The sequence below is a fragment of the Metopolophium dirhodum genome, chromosome 4 (genome assembly GCF_019925205.1).
Source record: "Metopolophium dirhodum isolate CAU chromosome 4, ASM1992520v1, whole genome shotgun sequence".
In the NCBI taxonomy this organism is placed as follows: domain Eukaryota; kingdom Metazoa; phylum Arthropoda; class Insecta; order Hemiptera; family Aphididae; genus Metopolophium; species Metopolophium dirhodum.
The window spans coordinates 37,701,322-37,716,580 of record NC_083563.1 but is presented as its reverse complement, the minus strand read 5'-3'; the positions used below and the strand labels follow the sequence as shown (position 1 = coordinate 37,716,580).

The 15,259-nt window shown below is 27.6% G+C and overlaps 2 protein-coding genes across 7 annotated transcripts; both read left to right on the top strand.

Annotated features, from left to right (window-relative positions):
* LOC132943732 (persulfide dioxygenase ETHE1, mitochondrial) lies at window positions 1-8,666 on the top strand. Of its 4 annotated transcripts, XM_061012805.1 has the most exons (8): window positions 400-633; window positions 712-868; window positions 929-1,084; window positions 1,158-1,302; window positions 1,387-1,572; window positions 6,788-6,970; window positions 8,318-8,434; window positions 8,520-8,666. In XM_061012805.1, exons 3-8 carry the CDS (start codon window positions 953-955, stop codon window positions 8,579-8,581), a joined length of 825 nt encoding a protein of 274 aa, XP_060868788.1. In that variant the 5' UTR covers window positions 400-633; window positions 712-868; window positions 929-952; the 3' UTR covers window positions 8,582-8,666. The 4 variants fall into 4 exon arrangements, with proteins under 4 accessions (XP_060868787.1, XP_060868791.1, XP_060868788.1 ...); XM_061012804.1 differs by lacking the exons at window positions 400-633; window positions 712-868 and adding an exon at window positions 1-153; XM_061012808.1 differs by lacking the exons at window positions 400-633; window positions 712-868 and adding an exon at window positions 99-148.
* A 3,081-nt stretch (window positions 8,667-11,747) lies between these two features.
* LOC132943204 (uncharacterized) lies at window positions 11,748-15,251 on the top strand. 3 transcript variants are annotated; one of them, XM_061012080.1, is made up of 4 exons: window positions 11,748-11,857; window positions 12,247-12,361; window positions 12,756-12,856; window positions 15,011-15,251. In XM_061012080.1, the coding sequence occupies exons 1-4, from the start codon at window positions 11,776-11,778 to the stop codon at window positions 15,226-15,228; spliced, it is 516 nt and encodes a 171-aa protein (XP_060868063.1). In that variant the 5' UTR covers window positions 11,748-11,775; the 3' UTR covers window positions 15,229-15,251. The 3 variants fall into 3 exon arrangements, with proteins under 3 accessions (XP_060868063.1, XP_060868064.1, XP_060868062.1); XM_061012081.1 differs by having other exon boundaries at window positions 11,760-11,857; window positions 12,235-12,361; window positions 15,110-15,251; XM_061012079.1 differs by having other exon boundaries at window positions 11,760-11,857; window positions 12,235-12,361.
* Window positions 15,252-15,259: the final 8 nt, after the last annotated feature.

Here is a 15,259-nt window from a genome sequence, read left to right as displayed (position 1 = left end):
ACATTTCCCGCCATAAGTAAAAATCAAATTCCAAAAAATGATATCTACCTAATACCCATACGGAGTACAGAATACAGATTACAAAATGTCAAATGTGTGGTTATTTTTTTGAGATGTTCCTTTATTGGCCGCTGTTTGAACGTACAATGTAATGTTAGTATAACAATTATTTTAGTCTTTAAGTTTAATTTATTATTCATTAATCATAAGTCAATTGAAATTTGAATTTGTCTTTTCATTGTTGGTTGCTAATTAGTTGATGTAATTGTATGGTATAATTTCCTATTTTAAACTAATATATTTTGTCAGATTATAAAAAATATTAGTCAGGTTGTATATCTACCTACTTTATATTATTATTTATTACATATGATACCTATGACTAAAGGTAATAGTTTTACCATAGAACAATACTACTACAGTCTAGTGTCTACAGGTGTTGTTTATTGTTATCATAGTAAATACAGATTAAATCCTGAAATGATTTCTTTTTTATTTAAGCTAATGACTAGGTTAACTGCATACAATGACAAACGAAATTACATTCACAACAATCACAGCTCGAGAAAAATATAGTTGACATTAATATGTTTGTATACCAAAGAAATCATTATTTTGGAAAAGCCTGTAAAAGTATAAATTTCTATTTACTTGACACTTTACTCACTTCTTAAACTAATATAATATAATAATATTTTATTCATCCATTAGGTAGGTACACAAATATATTTTAATTATTATATTTTGGTCAAAGAAGATTTTGAACGCAAAGTACATGTGAATTAGCAATAATGATAAAATTTGTCCTTGGCCTTATGTATCATATAATATGATTATTCTTTATCTATTATAGCTGGCACTTTGACATGTTAGTCATTTTTGTATACTAAAACTCGCCGGTCACTAACACTAATTATTTATTTTATAGAAATAATATTTCTCTAATGGAATTATGATAGCAGCTAATTTTAAAAGCCAACTTTTTAGACAGCATCGTAATCGTGGAAATTTGTTTGGTGGATTTTCAAAAGTAACCGTGATGAATAACTGTAGACTTGCTCAAGATACATTTGTATTACGACAGGTTATTTCTGTTTTTAAATTTATATCTATAAATATTTTATACTTACGATAATTTTAGTTTTTATTTTTTATAGTTGTTTGATCAAGAATCTTGGACATACACTTATCTGTTGGCTGATTATGTAGCAAAGGAAGCTATAATTATTGATCCAGTTATCGAACAGGTGAACCGCGATCATTCAATACTGAAGCGACTTGGTTTGAATCTTTTGTACTGTGGTATGTATTTATTTTTTGTTTCTTGAATATATCTTGATTTTATGTTTGAATTATTATATATAATTTATACGTAATTTGTTTAAGCCAATACTCATGTTCATGCTGATCATGTGACTGGAACTGGTGAACTTAAAAAGTTAATACCATCATGTGAAAGTATTATTTCTCTATGTAGTGGTGCTCAAGCAGATATATATGTGAAATCAGGAGATGAAATACAATTTGGAAGATACTCCGTTGAAGTTCGACAAACTCCAGGGCATACTAATGGTAAATATTATATAACATTTTGTATTACAATAAAATTGATAAAATTGACTTGTAAGTTGTAAGATTATTTTGTTTTATTGCCTATAACTTTTAATGAGTTCAATATAGTTTTATTATACCAATCTCATTAGAAACAACTTATTTACGGTTTCTCAAAATAAATTTGACTGTGCATAACTCGTCCTTCATTAGAAACTCATTATAATCATTATATTAAATATTTTAAGAGTGACTTTACTTATTCTTTTTACTCAAAACACCATTAAATGTATAACTTTTTATCTTGGTACCCCAATAATTGCATTATTGCATGCAGTTTATCATCATTTAATTATAACTTTTGTATATTAGTATCATACATTAAAGATACAGGACCAGACTGCGTTTACAAAAAATTGTCAAGAGAAAAACCAACCACAGAAAAACTGCCACTGGGTGTGCATATTATACAATTTAATTATATTATTTTAGAATTTTGAAGTAAATATTTAATACTTTTGTTCTTAATCTATTACTGTACTATTACAAATAGTTTGAGTGATAAGATTACAAAAGCATGCATAATATGTGTATGATGTAACATTTAGGTTGTACTAATTGAGATTTTAAATTTGTATAATGATATACCATCATTCATGATTTTCTAAGAATATCTTCTTAGTTCTTATAAACTACAGAAAATGCTATACTAATATAAAAGTAATAAATTGAATGATTTATCATTGCTTTAAAAATAACATCCATTCTGAAACTCAATATCTATAGTAGTTTTACTGCAACGTTTGCATCAAGCAGTTAGCTGCCACAACAGATAACACTTGTAGTATGTAGAATTGTATATTATATTATATTCAAGAAAATTATAATTAAAATTATAGGTGCTTATATAGATGATAAAAAATTTTTTATTGTAAAGAGTAGAAAAGTCCTAGCTATAGGTTAAAAACTGAATAGTTTAAAAACCCATATTCAAACTCAGATAATATTCTTATTTCTTACCATCAAGTTTCATAATAGTTCGATTCACTCTTTTTTTTAAACTAACAAAGCATAAATTTGCTATGTTACGCACTTGTAAGACTGAAACAATAAATATCTGTGTATCGTTCTCCTAAGTAGTTTTATAAATGGTACTCAAATAATTTACATTTCTTATTAATTTAATATAGAGAATAAAACTGTTTATGTATTATAATATCAATTTAATTTTTAAACTAAAACGTCAATACTTTAACAGTAAATTATATTGTCACTAAGGCTTCAAGAAAATAATACAAGTACAATTTTAAATTAACTAATTTAAATAACTTACATACATTTTGTTGCTGGTTGCTAAATAAAATAAAAATATACTGCAATAAATGTATACTTATAAATTGATTTAACCTAATTTTTACAATTAACATTTTTTTTTTTTTTTATCATCTAGGATCTATAGTAACATTTTTTAGTATCATATAAAAATGTATTTTCAAAATCATTCTACTAGTATTATCTGCTTGATGCAAACAATGCAGTAAAATTGCAATAAATATTAGATATTGAAGTTAAAATTAGATGTGATTTATAGTCAAGGATAAATTACTTAATTTATAACATTTATATAGTAATATTTGTGTTTTATTAAAAGATAATTATAATTCAAATGCAAAATCCCTTACAATACTACCTTAATGTAATATGATACATATAATTTATATACACTTATTTTATAGAAAAAATGTGTAATAGGTTCTGATCAAATTTATTGAATATTTATTTAAAAAAAACTGAATTAATATAATTAATTAATATACTATGCACAGTTTACTAGTTCAGACCGAGACGCTACCAGAAGCAGTTTAACCGTTTGGTTTTTTTCAGGATGTTTTTCAATTAAGGTGGTTTGGCATATTGGTCTCCTTACTTTATGTATACCTATATTACTAAATATATATTATCACGCAACGTTTATTATGTACCTATACAGTTTTCTTCTGGGTTATATTATATATTAGCATAGGTGTAAATTGACTAAATTTTTTGGGGGGACTCAGGCCCCTCTCCCCATAGGCCATATTGCTTAGTACCACAGAATATAAAAATAAGTACTAATTACTAGATTTTGAACTGGGGGACTAAGTCCCCCCCAAGCCCCCCCCAACCTTTTCGCGCCAATGTATATCAGTAATGTTAATTTGTAACAATACTTTTTCATTGAATTATTTTATTTTTTAATATTTAAAAAAATATAATATAATACTTCTATTAATATAGAATCTTGATTATAATTTATAATGAAAAGTTTATAAATTGTACCAATTTCGGTATATTCAAATGTAGTATATTTATCTATAATTTTTAAATGTTACTGCAAAATATTTTGTGATCTGCTTCAAAAAAGTATATACATGGTGATATTTTAAGCATGTACACCCTCATTTTTCCGTTTAGTAATAAATTTATTGAAATTCTGAATTTTAGAATTTTTAAGTATACCTAATAACTATAATATATTCAAATTTATAATGTTTTTTGTACTTTTTTGTGTGTCTTGTGGCGATACAAACTTCTATTTTTCAAATGAGACCTCCTATTTTTTACTGCAAATTATTTATAGTCCAGTGAAAATAAACATTCAACTTCGGAATAATTCGCATAGAGCTGAAAATTGGTACACACATTAGATACAACATTACAAATGAAATGTCAAAAGTCCCCATCGATCCCACTGATGCTAAAAAATTAATTTAAGGTCAAATGTCACAAAATAGGTTTTTCACAAATATCTCTTAAATTTTAAGTATTGTTGTAAAAATAGCTAAGATTGTAGATCAAATAATTATCTAAAAAAAGTATCCTGAATTTTTTCCTATAAATAATATTTCATAAGATATTGCAGTTTCAAAATTTTAAAAAATTGTATCTTTTATAATATCATTCATTCTTTTTACTACCTTTGAGGCGTTTGGTACATTAATTTTTTTGTATTTTCTCTGGGGGTATTATCTATAATTTTGCGAAATAAGTTTTTATAAAGGTTTTTTAGAATTGATAAGAAAAATGGTACAACGTATTATTAATTAATAAGTTAGAACTCTTTATTAGAAATCAAGTTTAATTGATTTTGTAAAATTATGTTATAATAAATAATGATATTGAATTCTTCGACAGTAAAATTCTTCTCGGAATTTTTCTTATTGCTCTTCTTCACTTTCTTCATCCCCTTGTAGTTTAATTTCTATAGGGTTGATTTAATAAAAAAGATGAATCAAATGTCTTTTCATTCATAGCTTCATCATAAACTTCTTTATCTGTGGGATTTGGTTCAACAAGACTGGCCTCGACAATTATTACATACTAGTGAACTAAATAAACCAACTTTCTTACATCCACAATTATAGTTGCAACCTTTTTTGCAATTACAAAAAATAGTATTAAGAAGTTTTTCCGGAGCAAGAGGGAGTAAAGTTTGAATAGGCTTCAAACCGTTATCTTTAAATACCCATCCCCAGTCTTCAGGATTCAATTCGTTACCTAGCCATACTTGAACTTGATAGTAGACCCGATATAAATGTTGATAAGCAGCGGAAGATGTTGGAGGAAGACAGGGTAGCTTAACACTTTTATTACTCAGTGTATTTTTTACGAAACCTATATATCTATACTTGTCAATAGAATCAATTTTTTTGGAGCTCCGTACATTGCAAGAAGAAAACGAATTCCATTTGTAAGAATAATATCTGGAGAAGAGTCAATCTTTTTAAATACTTCAGTGCAATCAACTAAATCCTGACATTTTTCAAATAATTTAAATACTTGTGTTTTACCTCTTTGGTAAAGTGCTGACGTAATATCACAGCCAGTTATTGTATGTAAAAATAAGATATGAGCTTGACATTTTGAATATGAAGTTAAACTTTGAGATGAATAAATCTTTGTTTCTGTTTGACCTTTTCCTGGTTATAAAAAAAGTAAATCATCCTATCCGTAGGAATTTGCCAGTCGCCGAGTCGGGGACGGTGTTGTTCTGTATAGTGCATTGTATTGTGTTTAATCTTGTTACAATAATAAACAATGATAATATTAAGTATTATTATTATTTTAAACCACAATATCTTATGAAATATTATTCATAGGAAAAAACCTACTTTTGGAAAATTACTTGATCTAAAAATTATGTATTAGCTATTTTTACGAGAATACTTAAAATTTAAGAGATATTTGTAAAAACCTATTTTGTGATCTTTGACCTCGAATACATTTTTTAGCAGAAGTGGGATCGATGGGGACTTTTGTCATTTCATTTGTAATGATGTACTTAACTTGTGTACCAGTTTTCAGCTCTATGAGAATTATTCCGAAGTTTGCATTTTTTAGTTGTCTATTTTGACTGGACTATTAGTGGATGATTCTCTTGAAAATGTTGATGTATCTAAGTCAAAATTCTAATGAGTAGTTTCTGAGTTATTGAAATATTTATATTTATATAAGATAATAATTTTTAAAAATATAAACTATAATTTAGTAATAGTATTATGTAATATTTGATGTAGTATTTATTATACTTAGACCATTTTTATAAATTATTGATATTGATATATCAATAGTAATTACTAACATTTTCATATCATCTAAGTACCCATATCTACTTAACCCATTGCCATAGACATATTATTCCTAGTACTGTAAGTTATATAACTCAAAAACTACTCGTTCAAACTTTGATTTAGATACATCAAAATTCTAAAAAAAAATATCTGCTGAATAATTTAAAGTGAAAAAGAGAGTTCCTATTTGTAAATAGAAATTTGTGATACAAAAAATATGGTCAAGTATATTTTAAAATTCTAAAAATCAGAATTTTAATATTAACATAATTTAAGCTTACAAATAGGATGTGCATGCTTATAAAATCATCCTGTATAACGTAAACAAAGAAGAATATAAATTTTAAAACTTGTAATGTATATTTTATAGTAACATTTTTATAAAATAAATAAATAATTAATATCATAGATATTTTTAAGTCTGTGAAAATGGAAGTATTTTTAAATAATGGCTTTGATTTAAGTATAGGCTAAATAAAATTATATTATTTTTCTGCTTATTTCTACATAATTTCTTAATTTTATATAATTTGCATTTACTTAATACAAATTACAATTAATAAAATTTATTTTGTATTAACATTTTGTTGTGATCATATTATCTTAATAATGTTTCTGATGTTTAGGTTGTATTACATTTGTTTGTCATGATGAAGCAATAGCCTTCACTGGAGATTGCTTATTGATCGGTGGTTGTGGACGCACTGACTTTCAAGAAGGAGATCCTGAAACGTTATATTCTTCTATTCATGAACAAATATTTTCGTTACCCGATTATTATAAAGTATATCCGGCACATGATTATACCGGTATGTTCTGAAAATAGTTTTGTATATTTTCGATGTATAGATTGTAAGCTATTGTATTTGAAACATTAATACGCTATAAATTAATATTTGTATTTTAAAAAAGTGTAGTATGCCTATTGCCTAACGTTAATCAAACCCAGTATATCTATACTCCGCACATGTTAATAGTATGACCATTTTGCCTTCTAAAACCAGTTTTTTCTGATGATAACTGTTTATGTTCTTAACGTGCATGGAGTATACATCCGTATGTCTTGTGAACTAATTTCCTAATTATTGGAATATTATTTTTATTTAGAACTAGTGAAGTAGTGTGTGATAAACAGGGGCGGATTTATAGGGAGGGGTGACATGGCAATTACCCCCTCCCTTGGGATTTTTAAAAAAAAAAAATTGTTTTAAATAGTTAATTTTACGATGTAGATAATACGGTGTAGAAATTCTGATTCCACCAACACATTTAGCACAATAATACTAACATTTTCAAAATAAAATATTCCAAAAAATCGCTTGAGAAGTAAGCTACATTTGTTCTTAAGTTTTAATGCGTATACCGCTAAACAGAATTATTTAAAGAATCGGCCTTCTTAGCGCTCTTGGCGGTCAATGCCCGCATTAAATGTCGTAAAAATAAAGACTCGAAAATACCCACACCATATCTAGGTACAAAAACATTGTAAAATTAAAAAAATTAAAAAAAAAATTTGACCATAACCTACAAAATAAGTTTGAGCGTTTATATTTGAAAGCACCATCAAATTATAATCATGTAAAACACGAATTTTGAAGAAAAAAAAATCCAAAAACCGCTTAGGAGCTGAACTATTTATGCCAAACTTAAAGTTTTTACTTTTGGATTTAAAATGCAATATTTTTGTGTATTTTCTCAGAAAAGTCAGATTTATAAACTGTAACTTAGATTATTTAATTAATCATATTAATTACAATAATTGTTAATCAATGTTTGTCCAGAGTATTTAAACTGAATTTGGATTCTCATAATATGAACTCAAATAGGTTAATTATTAATTAATATAGAAATAAAATTCTCATTGTACTTTATATATCACTCAAAAATATTCCTACTCGCCACCCCCTTAAACAAACTTCAGATCCGCCCCTGTTGAAAAATTACTACAAGGATCAGGCCTAGATGTTAACTACTACACTTAAAAAATATAATATTACATATAATTAAAAAAAAACTTAAATGCAAAATATTGTAGTTCTTATAAGTATATAAATAATAGGTAATATAAAACTAGATAACATTGTATTCATCAAAATAAAAATGTAATTGTCATTAATACCTTATAAAGTTATAACCTATGTTAATGTTTATTTTAGGACAAACTGTTTCAACAATTGGAGAAGAAAAGACTTATAATCCACGCCTCTCAAAGTCTTTGGATGAATTTATTGAATTGATGAACAATTTAAATTTAGCGTATCCTAAGAAAATTGGTTGGTTACAAATATATAATATATTCAACTCAAAATATTATCAATTATCATATTTTTACAGTGTGTGATATTATTTTATTTTCAGATGTTGCTTTACCAATCAATTTGAAATGTGGTATTCAAGACGAATTAAAGAACAATGATTGACAATTTTATTTTACCATGATAATATAAAATATTGAATTTGTTTAAAATGTTATTATATTTTAAAATTAAATAATTACTATTGACACGTTGAGTGGTATGTCTTTTTGCAGTTTTCACCCAGCGTGTATGATAAAAGTAAAAACAAGTCTTCTAAAAAAATAAAGAAACTGCTCGTAATGACGTCTGTATACATTTTTAACTTGCGTTTAATCCACTCTAAATATTATTAAAATAACATTCAGCCACACGTAGAGAATAATAAACCATTTACTTAAAATGTATATTGGACGTCAAACGCGTTGCTGATTGATCCTCATGTCACCAATTTGCGTCAGTACACATTCAACGTGTTAACAATCCTGTAATACCAAATATTTTTTTCAGATTATCTTAAATTCACTTATTCAATATCTATTACTTATACTGATAATTCAGACACCACATATTTTTAAAAAAAATTTTAATCAACCATTTAAACAAATAGAAAATAATATAAAAATTTAGTTTTTTCATGAACCTATCAATAAAAAAATTAAAATTCAATACTTGCCATAACTGTTGAATTATATTGTAGTTAAAATGTAGGCCATACCCGCATGCGTTGTCTCCATCTTACAAACCCATAACATAGCAAAATGTACGTTCTGAATAATTAATTTAACTCTGTTTTGTTTAATTTTAATGTGAATTGACCTATTACCAAATTTTGAAATAAGAATATTACCTAGTCATTGACATAGTTTTTTTTATATTTTAATTTTAAAGCGAGTTATGATCATTTAAAAATGAACAAACAATTTACTATTTTATAATGCTCTAATATATAGTAGTCTGCAATCTGAATTTATTTTCATAATATTTATTTTTAAAATGTTCACATTTTATATTAATGAAAGTATCAGATTTAAGAGTACATTATTATTTATTATTATTAAATATTCATGCTAGGTAATTTTTTTTTGGTGATCGGTGTTCTGAGATTGATTTTTATGATGAGTACATAATTTCTTTTAAGATTTGACAACCTTTGAAGTTGTTGGGATGTTATCCATTGTATTGGTAAGGCAAATTTTACTGGGGTGCCTTTGGATTATATATTTGTGGACGATGGATGACTTGCACTCGCTGTAATACAATATGTAGGTACCTAACTTCTTATTCTATGATAATTTATAATTTTAATTGTTGATGACATAATACATATATCAATAATAAATAAACACTTCCTAAGATTTTGAAATGGTACAACAGTCTTGTTCCCTTTAACCAACCATATTTTACTAATGGTGACAAACATGGTAATATGGGATCCACGTGAATCAAGTAAATATTTTCTATTTTTTCATACGTAAATATTCTGGATACAATAATATTCTGGACACCGTATAGACTAATAGAGTAGCGTTCAAAATGCAGAGAAACACTGAAAACAGTGATGAATCCAATACAATATTTGGTTCACCTGGCATGGACAGATGGCGCCAATGAAACTGTATTCCTATTTTTAATTTTTTTTAAATTCTTTTTCACTTAACAAATGGTGGTCACTGGTGTATTCCTATTTTCGTATTTTACCTGCGTTAGACGCAACTTAGATATTTTCAAACATTTTTTTTTTGTACAACTTTACCTGACAATACCTTTCCAATGATGTATACATTTTCCCCCATGTATTGTGTATATAGGCGAAGAAATTGGTGCGACATACAAAATGCCTGCGTATTAAAATATAGATATTTATTTCCTTAAATTTAAATATTATAAGAGAGTGTGCATGTGGATTTGCTATGTGGATTCAAAAAATGATCGCTCTTGTCATTAAAAATTAATTCTACAGTTAACAGTTCTATACTAATATTATAGAGAGGTAAAGTTTGTGCTAGAAAAGAGTTTATTAATTTTAGTAACAAATATGTAAAATGAAAAAATATTTATCCTCCAGTAGAATGCAAATACGCAGACTTTTATGAAATTTATTACGATAGCCGATAGGGTTCTTCGTGAAAAATAATGTCAGTATGAGGAAAATTTACGTAGAGCATAATTAGACACCTGTGACTTGTAGAATGTAGACTATTGCGGTTGTGATTGAGATCGTAGACGTGGGACGTTTGATTATTTATTATGGTATACATACATACTGAAAAGTGACAACAATTGGATATTCCAGTATAAACTCCATTATAATACCCGCTTATCACTGGTGCAACTAGGGGGGGGGGGGCTTCGCCCCCCTGACTAAGATTTATCCCCCCCACAAATATCCCTTATTGATTTAGATATAAGCCCCCTATAGGTTATTTTTAATAAATAGCCAGCCCCTCCAGAGTTGTAACCCTAGTTGCGCCTATGCCACCTATTGACTTTTACTTGGACAAATACCCGACAAATACCCGACAAATTTATACCCGACGGAGTGATGGACACTATATGTTAAATTTGTCTATAGATATGACTAACATTTTAATATTTTATGCTATTCTTATATAAGGTCATAGAAAATATATAGGATGGTAGTTGTATAACAATAAAACCAAAACCAGGAAACATCACTTTTGAAAATTCTTAGGTAGGTACATAATAAAAAAAATTAACAAAAATGCATTAGGTTAAATCTCTCCGCAAGACCTGTTAAAACTAATGTTCAGTAGGTATAATTATTTATAAAACTTCATACATATATAATTTCAATTGTAATTAAATTTAAATATACACCTGAGACAGTAAGACACTAATAAATTACCTAGTTATTGAAATTAATAGGCTGAAAACTTTAAACTATATATATGTATAGTTAAAAAATGTACTCCGTATAATAATATACCTACCAATTTTATTACGCTAATGTACTTGCTGTGTTACCTATAGTGATCATACCCACGAACACCTACCTATCTTTAATTAATTAAAAATATTATTTATATTAATTACTTAAGTTGTTAAGTACTTATGTCTAAGTTTTACCTATGATATACCGTCTAATATATTGTGTCATTTCATTATTAATATAATTTATGATTGACATTCATTGTTGCATGTTTGTTTTTGTTTATCTCGCATCTTGTTTTAATTATGTTAATGAATCCACGAGCATTAAAATTATTCAACTCCTAGGTATATTAATATAACGACAATTGTCGTTTCCTTTTTTATTTGTACTCAGCAAGGGCTTACTCGTTTATAGTTTGCTGACCATGGACGATGAAAATGGTTCTTCCAGTGTGTTCAACATTTTTCTAACCAGCATGGTACACATAATTCAAAAATGTTTTAATGGTAATTATATCTAATCTCGTAAGCTACCGTGGGTTTTTTTTTATAAAACTATATCACCATGAATACATAGGTACTATATTTCCTATATAGTAATAGCATTGATTAAATATACATATTTAATCAATGGTAATAGCATACTGAATACCGATGACCAATTGCAAAACATATTATCACTGTCAAATTATTGTATAAACAAACTATTTTGTTCTTGGAAATCCAGAATATTATGCAATTGCACTGGATGGATTAGTTGGTTTTTGCACCTGCAGGCTATAGCTATCACAATTTAGTACTAAATGTTTATAGTATATTATTATATATTATTATATATTTATATATATTATAGTACAATTTTACTATGTTTAAATTTATATTAGTTTTGATTTCAGGACACCAACATTACAATATATCTAATAAGTTTAACACAAGTTGCACTAAAGAAACGCAGTGTGAGAATACAGCAATGTTCTGCGATTTAACAACGCTCCGATGCCAGTGTGCTGTGTAATTTGAAATCATTTTAAATATGTCATGTGTGAAAAATATACAAGAATATAATATTATAAAAGGTAAAAAGTCCAATAAAAACAGTTATTATTATTGCCTACACAAGATTAATTTAGACATGATGATATTGCATGATAATAATACATTGCTTAACAGAGATTAAATTTAAAAAAAAATTCCACATATCAATTATCATGTAGGTAATATTTTTATTTTATCCATTTACTTAAAATGTATGATTTTAAATCGAAAATAGCGTTTTTTTTCTTCTAATAATTTATGCAATATGGGCTTTTTACGTTTTGTTGTGTCTTATGCCTTAGTTATTATTTACACAACAGTGAATACAATATATTATATATGTATTTAAATTATTAATTACTGTGAACAGATTTCACTTTTGGAATGAAACTGTTGGAATATGTCAATATAAGCATGAACATCTGACTAAGTGGTTAGATAGTAACCGAACAAATAATATCAATTTTATAAGTAAGCATTATATAAATTATTGTTTTTAATTTTTATAAGTTCATTGCACACATTACATATTTAGTATTTACAATTTAAATCTTATAGCAGTGGCGCACCCAGGGGAGGGGGCTCTGGGGCTACCCCCCCACCAAAAAAAAAAAAAAATTTACATTAAATTATATATTATAGCACATAAAAAGTAGGTACATGTTAGAATATACCTACACATAAATAATTCAATTAGTACGTAATAAGGACGTACGTATAATACGTATGTGTAAAAATTGTTTACTTGTGTATAAGGAAAGTAAGAACATTTTTAAGCCCCCCCCCCCCAGGAGTTTTTTTTTTCAAATTTGATTATTATGTTAGATACACATTAATAGTTGTAAGTAATAAGTTGTTTTAATAAATTATAAAAATAAAATTATTTTTAGATTTGTAGAAAAAAACTATTACCTATGACAAATTATTGGTAATTGTGTATTTGTGTGTAATATTACTTATTTGTGCTGGTGTCAAACGTCGCGATACCAGCATACCGCATATTACACGAATGCACGATCTTATATATATTATGTATAGTGACTTTTGTATTATTACATCGGTACCACGATAATAAGCATATGGTAAAGACGTATAGTGGCTAAATTTAACTTTCAATTTTAATAATAGGTACCCTACTCTATAGTCAATAATTTATAGGTACCTACTTGGAAGTATATTTGTTCAACATTTGATTAATATACGTATCAACATTTTCACACAAACTATATCATGCTTTATGCTGAACACAATTCACTGTAAAAAGGTTTTTCGAGTTCGGTACTTAATAAGAATTTATAGTTTAAATGAGTACTAAGCAGTATATAGGTATAATTAGGAGTGATTCACCACTAATTATACGGGGTACTTCTCTTTTTCCAATGTCCATTTTAGAGCGTTAGACCACTGACCAATTTTGTAATGACCACACCCATCGATTAAATCGGTTTTTAACAACTTTCGTCTTCAGTTTACGTTTTCAAAAAATTCGCGACTATGTCAATCTTAGTGATATGCAAGCGAGGAGGTTGATACTTGATAGAACAATAAAGTGACGCTTCCTAGACTGTCGCCGCCGTACTCAAAAACCCGCCGCCTAAGGTTTATTTTATAACATGAAATATTATTTAACACAAATAATAATAAATTAGAAGCTGAAATTAAATTACTAAGTAACAAACAGAACACAAACTACTTGACTATGAAAAAAACACAAACTAAAATAATCTATCATTGTGTAACGACCAAGTTGCAAAAAGATACATTCTTTTAAATAAAAGTGATCGTTAAACTATTTTCAAGTTTTGAAAAATTGTTTTTGAATGTGCCCATCACTAACTGTTCTTGTGAATGATCCTTTTCAAAATTAAAAATATTAAACTATTATAACTAACCATAACAAATTAAGAACGACTTGACACACTGTTATATGGTAGGTACCTAACCTATATTTGTTGAACAATGAGTAGTTCGTCTAGATGCGTCTATGGTCTGTGCAGTGCGCATGCCTATGAATTTTTATTTATTTGGTTTAAGGAAGCGACTGAGGTCATAGCCTGTAGAGTTGGTACAGTAGGGTTGGGACGGTTGTTTTGGTCGGTTAAGAACACGTGTATGTGTGGCAGGGATTTTGCGCACTACGACCCGGTTGGTCACCCATCCGAATACTAGGTGCAGCGGCTGTTGCTTACTCTCAATCACGTCGCGTGATTGATTTCAGCCACTGCGCCGCGACGAGCCTATGATTAATATTATAATGAGCACAAGATTGCCTATACAATACCCCTTAAGAAATATTCACTTTAAATTTTTTATGTACTAGCAGTTTTTAAGAAAAATAAAAACCAGGAAAATAGTTTCTACTGTAGTGCTGTATAGGCGTATAGTAGCCAGTATGCTTTGGCCTTTGGGTGTATATCATCATTGAGTAATAGATGTGTTCAATTTGATTTCAATGATTAATTATAATTCATAAATAGAAACTTAAAACGATTCCGAGCGAAGGAGACGAGCAGATCAGCACCTATATGATAGTTTTATGTTGTATCAAATTAAGATATTTGTTATAAAAAGAACATAAATTGTTTTTTGAAACACTTTTATAAATAATTGTTTTATTTTTTTTAGCGGAAATAGTTCAAGACCCACAGGTGTCAAGATATACTATACCTTTGCCTGTAATAGCCGTAATGATTCTAGGTGGTTTATGCTTTTTGTTTTGTGCAGCTTACGTCTGTTATGGTAAAGATGAAGTTGATGGTGACAAAAAAAGTTTGTCAGCAGCATTATGTAAGCAGAAGGAACAGTCGTGTAGAATCCAAACGTCTATTATGGAGAACTTTTGATTACAAAGTTATAGATGGGTGTAATAATAGT

Excerpts from the sequence above, each read along its gene's own strand:
- LOC132943732 (XM_061012804.1), top strand. The coding sequence starts at position 953 with ATGATAGCAGCTAATTTTAAAAGCCAACTTTTTAGACAGCATCGTAAT. Across the intron at positions 1,085-1,157 it reads ATACATTTGTATTACGACAG|TTGTTTGATCAAGAATCTTG; the intron begins GTTATTTCTGTT and ends TATTTTTTATAG. Across the intron at positions 8,435-8,519 it reads AGCGTATCCTAAGAAAATTG|ATGTTGCTTTACCAATCAAT; the intron begins GTTGGTTACAAA and ends TTTTATTTTCAG.
- LOC132943204 (XM_061012079.1), top strand. The coding sequence starts at position 11,776 with ATGGACGATGAAAATGGTTCTTCCAGTGTGTTCAACATTTTTCTAACC. Across the intron at positions 11,858-12,234 it reads AATTCAAAAATGTTTTAATG|TTTTGATTTCAGGACACCAA; the intron begins GTAATTATATCT and ends AATTTATATTAG. Across the intron at positions 12,362-12,755 it reads CTCCGATGCCAGTGTGCTGT|ATTTCACTTTTGGAATGAAA; the intron begins GTAATTTGAAAT and ends TACTGTGAACAG.